The sequence below is a fragment of the Xiphophorus couchianus genome, chromosome 20, assembly GCF_001444195.1.
Source record: "Xiphophorus couchianus chromosome 20, X_couchianus-1.0, whole genome shotgun sequence".
NCBI classification, from domain to species: domain Eukaryota; kingdom Metazoa; phylum Chordata; class Actinopteri; order Cyprinodontiformes; family Poeciliidae; genus Xiphophorus; species Xiphophorus couchianus.
Window position 1 is genome coordinate 8,346,010 of NC_040247.1, and position 11,768 is coordinate 8,357,777.

At 35.5% G+C, this 11,768-nt stretch overlaps 1 protein-coding gene across 2 annotated transcripts; it reads right to left on the reverse strand.

Moving 5' to 3' along the window:
* Positions 1 to 902: 902 nt before the first annotated feature.
* Positions 903 to 10,529, reverse strand: cpne1 (copine I). Of its 2 annotated transcripts, none has more exons than XM_028001874.1 (16): positions 10,282 to 10,529; positions 8,316 to 8,441; positions 8,032 to 8,211; positions 7,603 to 7,677; positions 7,433 to 7,504; positions 7,165 to 7,248; positions 6,953 to 7,042; positions 6,770 to 6,868; positions 6,598 to 6,684; positions 6,394 to 6,453; positions 6,123 to 6,256; positions 5,231 to 5,285; positions 4,981 to 5,035; positions 4,658 to 4,791; positions 4,334 to 4,570; positions 903 to 3,206 (listed from the first exon to the last, which is right to left on the reverse strand). In XM_028001874.1, the coding sequence occupies exons 2-16, from the start codon at positions 8,439 to 8,441 to the stop codon at positions 3,093 to 3,095; spliced, it is 1,602 nt and encodes a 533-aa protein (XP_027857675.1). In that variant the 5' UTR covers positions 10,282 to 10,529; the 3' UTR covers positions 903 to 3,092. The 2 variants fall into 2 exon arrangements, with proteins under 2 accessions (XP_027857675.1, XP_027857676.1); XM_028001875.1 differs by lacking the exon at positions 10,282 to 10,529 and adding an exon at positions 10,191 to 10,261.
* Between the last annotated feature and the right edge of the window lie 1,239 nt (positions 10,530 to 11,768).

Here is an 11,768-nt window from a genome sequence, read left to right on the forward strand (position 1 = left end):
AGTGGCTCAACTAGTTTCCTCCTTAGAAAACACACGTACAAACAGAGGCTGAGCCTTACAAAACGTAACACTTAAACCGGTACTTGACTTGAATTAGTAAGGTTAGCAACAGGGTCGTGAATCAACTGACATAACCTGCATTTCTGCATCTTTAAGCTTTGTGCAATAATACAGTATTGGTGTGGTGCTGAATTTTACACTAGCAAAATAAGACCTTCAAAAGTCTCTGAAATTGGACTCAATATACTTGGCAGCAAAGCTATTGGACATTGATCTTATTTCCTGCTGCTGGATCAGACTTTCATTCTGACCAGATTCGAAGTGTCACAGTGGACCCCCACTTCCAGCAGCCTCAACACTGGCTGAAGTATTTTAACAAAAGTATTTTATTTTTGCATTTGATCAATGTTTAATTTTGCATAACATTTTGTAGTGGTTTTTCCTGTTATATTCATCAATATGCTTTTAAAGAATTTTCCATGGAAGCAAATTATTTTTAGGTCACACTAATCAAAAAGAAGTTTCCCAAGCATTTATCCAACAAATTGTTACACTTGTGAAAACTGCTGTCAATAACTACAAAGGCAAATGACTAAAAAAATTAAAATGCTGAATTTAATTCTGGAATTCAGATTAAATATGATGGAAGGTTCTTTAAAATGTAGAGTATATAACAGATATGTCTATTTTATGGAACATTTATAGCCCTTGTTAATAGAAAAGAAAAAGTATGCTTTTGAATTTCATCTGTTATTCTACCCGTCATGGAAACCTTTGCACATTTTAGTGTTATGTTTTTCAAAACCTCCACTGAATTATTGTAAGTATCTGAAGATGGAATTTCATGGCACAAAGGGAACCAGAATAACTCACTTTAGTCAATTAATGCACACATGAAGAAATCTTTGTTTACCAAACTTGCTTTATTTTTTGATTCAAACATGCACTATTGGAAGAGACATGTTATTTGATATACTGGTTTTACCATGATAGATACTGGAGCATTTGTTCAGATGTTAAAAACAAATAATTGCAGGTTATAAATGATGTAGCAGGAATGACTTTACTTAATGAGAATCCAGCATCATATCACATGACATGTTGGCAAGATTACAATGAAAAGACAAGAGAAAAACAGCTTGCATAATTTAACAGAGTTAGAGTTTACTTTAAAAGGTATTTTAAAGAAAACTATTTCAAGACCAATTCATCAATTAAACCAAAAGGGTTTAAAACCTGAGAGAAGCTAAACTAAATTTTAAACTGCAATTTGGCATGAAAACTAAAAAATCTGGATTTGCAGTCGAATAGGTAACAAAAAAAGATATCAAAAATGCTTGCTTTTATTCCTTTAGCAGATATGTTATTTTATTTTAAAAAGCAAATGTTTACTTTTAGAAGCTACTGAAGGTCCCTTTACTAGACACCAGGCATTTTTCAAGAGGTTAGACAAGGAAATTAACCACTAATCCCAAAGATGAACGTCAGCGCATATTTAAACCACGACAAAAGGTGAAAGAACCAAATGAAAGCATAAAAATAGCTTCCGTTGAAAGTAAACGAAAGATTTGTTTCATGATGCTGATATAGAATATGCTAAAGATAAAGATTGTTTAAGAGGATTATATGCAGCTACCTCTTTTCTCCTGACTAAAACAGTTTTATAAACTAAAAAGGCACACTATGCAAAGAATTATCTTTGATGTGAGAATGATGTGATGTAGCAGTTTTGCTCAAAGAGGAGACAATAACTATCAGTGTGCGTTTCAAGCTATTTTTAGCACTTTCCGCACCATCCCAAAGACTTTCAGCAAACACATTTTGTGCAAATGTGGCATTTATTTAAACTGTTCCCAAACATGATCAACTCTCCTCTGCACAAGTTCAAAAGTAAACTATAGAAAACAAAAGACAAAAAATACATTATTCTTTTTATCCCAAAATGTAAAGAAAGTTTTTTTTAATTTTTTTTTAAATTTTTATCCCAAAATGTAAAGAAAGTTTTTTTAAGTGGTGATTTAAAGTGGTTAAATGTGATTTTAAGTGACCATCACTGGGAATAAATGCACAAGTACTAGTTAAGTGATTACTGTTGGAAATGTTGGCAACAGTGCACTTTACAGATAATAAATGTATTTAATGACAATAAATGTGGGTTTTGACAATTTAAGAACATTTTCCGTTCTGGTTCTATTGTGTTATTACGGATAATGTGATTTTTACACTGCATTTTCAGAATGTAATAATTCTGACCATATGCTTTGGTCTCATTTAAAGTAAAAAAAAAAGCACTGAGATGACCATCATGATGGAGGCAACAACGAAGGTTTACAACTGCACAAATATAGTAGACTTAACGATTTATGACCTGGTAACCAACAAAGTAAAATATGCAGCAATAGGAATAATCATGGCGTCATCAACAAGCTAATGTTAGCTATGTTGCTAACCTCAGGCTATAATGGCTGAGAAGCATCCTACAGGCACGGCTGCATTGCAAAAATAAGGCAACAAGAATGTTTTGAGTAAGGCTTCAGGTGCAAAGCTGATTGCATCTTTCATTCTATTCTAGTTTTCCAGCATTTTAGGCAAAGGCAAAGTGCAAAGTGTTGGCACCTAATCAATAAAGCTCATCAGAGACCACAAAAACACAGCTGGTTGAAGTGCAAAAGTTCTGGTAATAACTGGGAATGAAAATACTGAGAGTGGTGAGATACCTGCTACTGTAGTTCCACATATGTCCACTAGAGAGAGTGATAAAATTTTCCTGTGTGTGGCTCAGTGTTTCACACTTGACACGAAACATGCATAGTTAGCTATAAAGAAGCAAAAGTCCTAATCTATCTTATTATCATTTAGGTGCTAGAGAGATAAATATGTAAAGTATGTAGTAATAAAGCTATTTTAAAAGGGGATTTACCCAGAATTATTGTAAAAGGCTTGTAGATTAAGTACTGCTTTGCAATTGGTAGATACTTCATGCTACTCATCAATGACTGGTTGATTGTGTGACGCATATAACTACATTATTGTGATGTGGAATGAGATTAGACTGAAGTTTGATGTGTAGGCTTGGGGAACGCAGGTGACATTTAGGATTTGGGAGCAGCTTGTTTCTGTGGTTCGAGGCCTCTCATTTTGAAGTAAGACACAAGCTGGTTGGGGACCTCAGCGAGAACAGCCTGAGCCAGCGTCGCTATGGGAGCCTGGGCAAAAAGAGACAGATGTCAATGTATAGCAAGTCTGTTTTTTTTAATCAAAAAAAGTTATTCCAATCATGCACTGGAATAACTTTTTTATAACAGTGCATGATTCATCTTTTTCTGGCACAAACAAAATAAAAACTCTCCCTATCTTGAATTGTAAAAGTTCTTAAAGCATAACACAAGTCTTTCAGATCTAAAATTGTGTTTCTGCAGTACTTTGACATAAGGGAATACATTGCACAAACAAAAAGAAAAAACAAATATGATGTTTATTAACCATGACTATAGGGTTTTAGACTTGATGCAAATATTTGTGCAACAATTTCTATTTGTGTACAAGTTCCATTCAATATTAATGAAACATTAAAGCTTTTTTTAAAAAACATGTCAAATTAAAACAGATTTGTAGACATCCATGAAAGAAAAACTAAGGAAGCCCAGTAAACCAGTCTCCTTAAAAACACTCAATAGGAGTATTAATTTCAACATATAGTTTTCAGAAAATAGTTATTTTTCCTAACTTTAGTCAGTGTAAAGATTGTTAATGTCAAGGCAAGTTAAACTGAGTATATTGTGAAGAAGCAGCAACCTAAACTTCACAAAATGCTATAGTTCTCAAGAACCTGGATTATCTCCATAAATACTAAAACTTTCCACGATATTGACATGTAAAAGCAGTATTAACACAAGATGGTTTATTTACTTTTTTTAGTTTGTTGTCACCAACTGGACATTTATGATTTAGTTAAAGGAAACTATTGAATAATGTGCATTACTTTTACTCAGAAATTAGAATTTGCAAAATATTCTCCACTTGACCTTTCTTTTGAGAAATTTCTGATGATGCAAAGATCGACATGCGCAAACAACTCAGTTCTACATCAGTGCTAATCTATTTATATTGCAAAAACTGATGAAATATGTTCTCAGTACTACTAAAGGAAACCCAAGTACCACCATTGGTATGTGTACCACAGCTTGAGAACCACAGCGACAAGGCACTCCTGTATAAAGTGATGTTTGTCATTTCCACTTAATGAGACTGAGAATCAAAAGAAGTTTCACTGTTTTTGTTTTATATGGCAAAATTGAGAAAATGTGCATCCATCATTTATCAAGAGACTTACATCTTTGAAATTTCTGAATGGGACAAACTGGACGATGTCTCTGGATACGGCCTCGCCAACAGTGGACTTGAGGACGCCATTGTCTCCATCCAGAAGCTCCATGGCCTTAAAATCAGCCGGCCCCACCCCCACAATAATAATCGACAAGGGCAGCCGGGATGCCCGAACTATAGCATCCCTGGTCTGGTCCAAGTCGGTGATTTCGCCATCAGTGAGGATGAGGAGAACGAAGTATTGCTGCAGAAACAAAACAAGATCAGACTCTACAGGATTGCGCTCGTTAGATTAGATTTTTGTGTACTTAAGATGTTTGCGGCTCCTCACAGAGGCGGTGGGAGCCTGAGCGCCACTGGAGGCGATGGAAGCGACGTGGTTGATGATGGGAGAGAAGTTTGTGGGTCCGGACAGTTTAATTTGAGGCAAAACCGCTCTGTAAGCATCCACAATCCCCTGAATGCCTGGGAGACACAGAGGCAGAGCAGAGGAGGAAGTAATCAATCAATGCAGACAAACAAAGCTTAGAAAATAACCTGTGATTTGAAATGGCTTCATTTCTGCCAACCCTATATTAGTATTATACTTAGGATTAGTGTTCAGCAGCCCTCCATGTTATCCCCTGGCTTTATGTTGCATCTGTGTTACTTTACCTTGACAGTATGGATTAGTGGGGTTGAAGTTGAGAGCGAACTCATGATGGGCCGCCTGTGAAACCAACAATACAACAGTTCAGTGATTGCACAACAATAAAATAAATATAAATCATTAATAAAACACTGCTAATATTAGCTTGTTAATGCTGCCACAATTGTTCCTATTGCTGATTACAATCTATGCAGGTTTGTCATGCATGAGGCTGTACTTTAGATTCTAGCTAACAGGTTGGTTATAAAAGCTGACCTGAAAGTCTGGAGGCAGTTTGGCTCCAAACCCGAATGCTGGGAAGAGTTTATCACTGCAACAGAATACACACCTGCTGTTAGAGTCACATATGTTGAAAAAAATAAAAATAAAAAAATTACAACCGGCCTCAATAATTTCAAACAGTTCTAACTGGGAATTTTTTTGAACAAGCAGAAATTATAATAATGAAAGCAAATGTGCAATATGGGGAAGTTGAATTGGTTGTAGATGAAAATCTGCAACCAACAGGACTAGAAAGGGGAAATAGTATTTCCAAACAGAAATTTTGAACAAAGAAATACTGGATCTAGAAGACTATGAAAAAGCTGCAGACCGTTGAGTTCAGGATGCAGGTGTAGATTGAAAGCTTAGTCTAGGTGTCGGTTTTAGATTATCATCCAGGTAAACTTGGAGCTGTATGCAAAAGATCTGAATGTACGTTAATTATTATGCTTTCCTACAGAGGTTTGGAAATGTGAATAAATAAAGCAGCTGTTCTAACAATGATATTAGAAAGGTTCTAAAGCAGAAACAATTAGGTAGTAAAAAGATGGATGGAGATAAATCAAAATATCAAAAGTTAATTTTATCATTGTATTTCTGTTATTTTTGATGAATTAGGCTGTATGAATAATTCAATCATAGACACAGTTTCTGTTTCTCGGAAAGTTATAATACTTAATTATAAAATAAAAAGGATTTTAACAACAGAATGATAGCCTACTGAAAGTATATCCATGTACTATTTAATATTTGCACTTAACACCTGGGGTTTCTTTTAGATGAATCAATGGAGACATAAACTTAATGATGTTTTAATTTGCTGAGATTAGTCTGTTTCACGTCCTGACTCTGTACGGGTATAGTTTGTGGATCGTTGTGTACTAACGTGTCGTAGTCCTGGACCACCTGCCCCACAGACCACAGAGCAGACAGGTACTGGTTCAGCCCATCCGGACTCATGTAGTGAAGAGAGTTGGGCGAGCGAGGATCACCATTTGAGCCAGTGAAGTCGATGCCAACCTAATGTGTCGACAAACATTGATTTATTTCAATAAAAAATTAAATCCCAAGAAGTTAGTAATTCAGAGGTGATGTAATTGAAACTGGTCAAAATCAAATATTAAATTTAATCTGTGCATTAGTGTATATGGACATACAGTGAAGTTGATCTGGCAGCCACCCATCACAAAGTCCAGGAATGTGTACTGAGTCATCAGCTGTAGGGGAACCAAAAGTCAGATGATTGAAAACTTAAAATCTAATTCTAAGAAATAAACACAACACAGTTTTCAATGCTTATACAATCACAAATATTCTTATAGAACCTAATAAAAACAATCCTGAGCTCTTGCAGTCCGTACCTTACAGCTCTTCACTGACACAACCCCAGAATTCTTGTAGCTTTTCTTCTTCTTCTGTTTCTCTGGGTGGATGCAGTCAAATTCCACCTAAACGATTGCAAAGTGGACAACTTAATGACCACTGGCAAACAGAAACAAATGAACTTCCAAGTTTTACTTTTACTGAACTCACTGGTGAGCCACCATCAGCTTTCATCAATTCCGAGGCTTTTGTTGTGAAAGAACCAATCAAATCATGAGACCCGTCATTGTCGTGGTCTGAACAATCCATCTGCAGAGGAGGAAAAGGATTTAATGAAACCAATGAAGATTTGATTGGTTGTTATGGGGGAACTTAAATCATGATTGGTGAAACCTTCAAAGGTTTTTCCATATCGCAGGAGCAGAAGGTCTGCAGTGGAACGGTGAACTTTTTCCAGCTGGGGTTCAGGTTGTTCTGCACCACCTGCACACAAAAACACACATCACATCTTTTTTTACCATAGAAGACCAGAAATGGGTGGATGTAGAGGAAATTATGATAACTTTGCCCATGAAAGCTGCAGAAACATGAATAAAAATCTTTACCTCTGTTCTGTGAACCAGCTGCCATTTCCCATCTTCTCCTTGTTTAAAAATCTCCAAGAATGGATCAGACTTCCCAAATGTATCCTGCAGAAAAAAAATCCGTTTTCTCAACAAGTTTGTTTTGAAGAACAAAGAAGACAAAATTGAATGTTTATGGAAGCAACAGGTTTGTTCATTTATCACAGCAAAGCAATAAGACCATGTTGCTCTTGCTCTGATTTAATAAAATTGAACTTTTCAGCAATCTTAGTAGAGTTTTAGCTGTTACCTTCTTGTCAAGCTTTTTAGCTTCCATCTCAAACACAATGGCTCTGTTGTCTTTTATTTCCTCTGCAGTGATCTACAGACAGTGACATTAATAATGCTTCATCATCACCGATTCCTTAAGGACAAACTGTACAATGAGATGCTTTGCTCAATAAAATTCAGGCTACTTACTGTGATGCTTCCTTTCCCAGCTGGCTTGTCTTTCTTCAGCTGAAGAGGTCTGGTTATAGTTTTGCTGGAAACTATCTGAACACACAGAAACACAAAGAAATCATGAGCTTTAACTTAGCTTTTTATTGCTAAGAAGTTTATAATATTCCTGATATTCTCTACTCTGTGACACAAAAATTCAGTATCGGTGTGCTAGCTAAAGAAAACCAGTAATGAAAAGTAATTCTTTCATTACTGACATCACTCATTGATATTCAATCTAAAGCTTTTATGAAACCAAAAATTGGCCTGAAAAGGGTGGCTTGATTCTCATGAACCAATAACTGAATGTTGGCATAAACAACGATGCAAGGCCATGCTTAAAACTTTAACATTTTCAGATCTTTTACCACTAAAACAGGTAAAAGATCTGCCTTGTATGGTGGTTACCTGTCCCAGCGTCAGCTCTGTCCCTCCGAGGTAATCATCATCGGCAAGATTAGAAGTGGAGTTATCAATGTCGTAGACCCCAAACTTCAGATTCTGAACCATCTCGAAGTGATAATCCACCCTCAGGCGCTGACTGAAGGATGGACTTGAGGTGTTGTTCAGACGTTCAGTGCGACACAGCTGACAAAGCGCAAAGCGACAGGAAGAGATAGGTGCAGTGGGTTTACCTCAAATATGAATTGAATCTGGGGAAAAACTAAATGTAACGAGCAAAGAGCTATTACCTCTGTCCATTGGTCTCCTGTTTTCTGCAGCAGTACACAAAGAGGGTCTGATTTTGAACCAACATCTTTATCCAGCAGGTTCGCGCAGGAAACCGTCAGCTCAACCTTAGAGACACAGTCTGCCATCTGAAAAAGAGCAAATAGGAGTGTGTTGATTAGTCCAGAAAATAAAACATCTCCGGTTGAATTTGTAATTAATAAAAGAAAATTTTTTTTTAAATACCTGAACATCATTTTTTCCACCAAACATTAAATGTTTAGAGGCTATTACATTCAACATAGTGTAATTATATTTCAAATGACAAGTAGAAAATGTAAAGTGGCAGATAAATTGGTCATTTAGGAAAAAGATTTGAACAAGGTCGCATAAATCAGCAATATAGCTTTAAATTAATGATAGTGCTCCTCTGCAAAAGTTGGAGCATACATTTACGCAAGTTATATGCATATTTCTTTAAGGTCAACCAAACCACAAAAAATACACTTAATACAATCAAATAAGTTATTACAGCCAAAGTTACAAAAGTGAAGTACAACTTTAATACCAGTAAAAGAAGCACTACTACACTACTGTAACACTACAAAATGAGAGCATGAAATGTAATTTCAGCTCATGTGTAAACATATGGTGTTTCTCGAGACTTCACTTTCAGGAAAATTTTATTCAACATCTATTTGATCCCCCTCGCTGAAATTATACCGCATCATAATCTCCCGTACATAATGATGGCTGACATTTATATTTCTGCTATGACCAAAGTCATCAAATAAGAGTGTCCAAAATATTAATAAGTAGATGGGTAAGAATTTTCTCAAGCTTAATGCACAAAAAACACAAGATTAGAGCTTGTCTTTAAACTATATCTAGGAAAAAAGACCAGATGTCATGCCAGAAAGGTGTTACGTAGAGTTAGGGATACTGGCCTAAATTTCAACATTAACATAAAGAATTGCTAAATAAGCTTTCTATGTAAACAACACTCATAATAAAGGGCTTGCTGTCACATCAGGAACTACATGTTTTTAGCCTCAGAGGGTTAGATTATTGTATTGGTACCTAAGTGGGGAAAAATCGATAAATCAAGCAGCTGCAGCTCATCCCAAGTCCCCTTACTGGTGTTAAGAGTACTAACACAAGCAAAAGGATCAAATCATATTGTTCATATGTATATTACTCCTTATAAAAAGATAGAATTGAATTTTAAAATTGTGTTAATACTCTATAAAGCACTAAATAGATTTTTGCCAAATTGCATTTCAAAATTGCTGGTCAAATATAGACTTCACTTGTCCTAAACTATATAATGCCTCTTACACTCTCTTGCCTTCATTGTAAATTTCTTTACTTGTTATTTTATTTTCCTGTAACACACTTAGAATTACATTATGGATTACTGGTGTTATACAAATAAACTTGTCATCCATATATAAAAAAAAAATTCACTTAAACCTCAAGCTTTGCGTTTTATAATCTGATATCTTCACCATGATGAGGAAAAGCCGTCCAAGAAGGCAAAGACATGCAAATCAACCCAGATATGCAGCTTCACTGTGGTCCGACTATAAAGACCCCAAAAATATATATTGTACGATTCTTTAAACTTCATATAGCAATTACACAACTCGAAGTATCTACAAAGCACGCTAAACCGGTTTTACGACGATATTCTCTGATGAGTCACTGCACAGTTTTCTCCATCTGCTGCACAACTATAGACGGACTCTGTGTCATTTAACTAAATAAATACAATTTCTACTATCTGTTATGCATGAGTATTTGTTACACTATACCCTCTTTCACACTCTTTTGGAGAACAAGGAAGCACGGCATGATAAAGAATAATTAATCACATATAGTAAAAAAAAAAAAATTACCTCGCCAGTTGAATAAGCAGGAACTATAGCTACACAAACACACCAATTCAGAAATAGAAACACAAAGTGAAGTAAATCTAAAAGTAATCACCTTTTCAGGGCGCTTTTTTTTTCTTCCAAACCACAGGAACAAACACCAAGGCGGATGAAAGAACCACACCCACAGCGCCGCTGTTGCAGCTGCCTTAATACCACTAAAAGTTAACCAACCTCTCTACTAGAGCAGTCACTTAAATATTTGCAGACGAGAGATTTTTTTTTTTATTATTTTGCTGCAAATATTAGACTTACAAGACAGCTAGCTCTGCTCTCAACTTCCAGCAAGTTAAGCTAATGCTTTATTAAAAAACACGAGTCTCTCTGATTGGTCAGTCTGATGCAAAGCGGTGCTCTGATTGGACAAACTGTTTGTCAGTTAGAATGTAAGAGAAGACGGTCACAGTCTTTCACAATAAAAGTGGCGACACACTTTACAAATTAAGCACAAAATCCTTTACTTAATTTGCATAAACCACCTAATTAGAAAACTGTCCATCACAGCATACAGACAAAACATGTAAGATATCTAAAAAAAAAAAAGTAGCAGGTTGAAATGATCAATGATCTGCAACATAACATTACAAATTTACATCCCCCTTCAATGCAATTAATGATCTGAATTATTAAACATTCACTCGCTGCAGTAGTCCTAATGTAAGGTTATAGAATCAAGATCATAGTGAAATATTTTCAACATAACCTCAAGTTACTCCACAAGCAAAGTTTTGCTCATTTTCTTTTCCAGCACAAGAAGTCACAGCTACCTTACCTTTCATTTTACACAATTATCTTAACAATATAAGCTTTTAAACAAAAAACCATACTTAGTCCATTGGCTGATAATACAGAACAATAAAAGCACATGTCGATGGAAAATATGTCTTACCATAGCACCAACCAAGCTCATTCAAAGGGTTAAATCATTCTGCGTTTTAAAATCACTTTGAACAACATATCAGCAACAAAAGACACACAAAAGACTTGTAGCATCATCTGCCTTATTAAACATGAGAATCTCAAAACTTTTACATCCAACAGGCCATCATCACAATTGCACCTGAATACAATGATTTTGACAAATGATGACATTTATCTTTTTAAAAAAAATAAATTAGGAGATTATCTAATTTATAGACAAAAGTACAAAATCTTTGCTTAAGAAAAAGCTACGCGTGCCAGTTACCCACTATGAATACCTCAATCTGCATGCCACTTCCTGTAAACACTACCTCCTAGCTGATGCTGTTTTCAGTTGCATGTTAACATTTAGCCATAGTGACTCACTATTCATTTTTAAAAACCATCTGCTGGAAACCATCTTTACCAATTACAACAGCCAGCCTACAAAATATAATCAAACACATGTCTTTTTCCAATTAATTCAATCCAGCTCATTTATTTATTGTCTTATGGCACTTCAAAAAACAAACAAATCCAGTTTATATATATACAGACAAATCAATCCAATCATATAAACAGATTCAAAGTCAGTTCCATACTTTCATAACATCATTATTGCACCATACCTAACAACAGGCT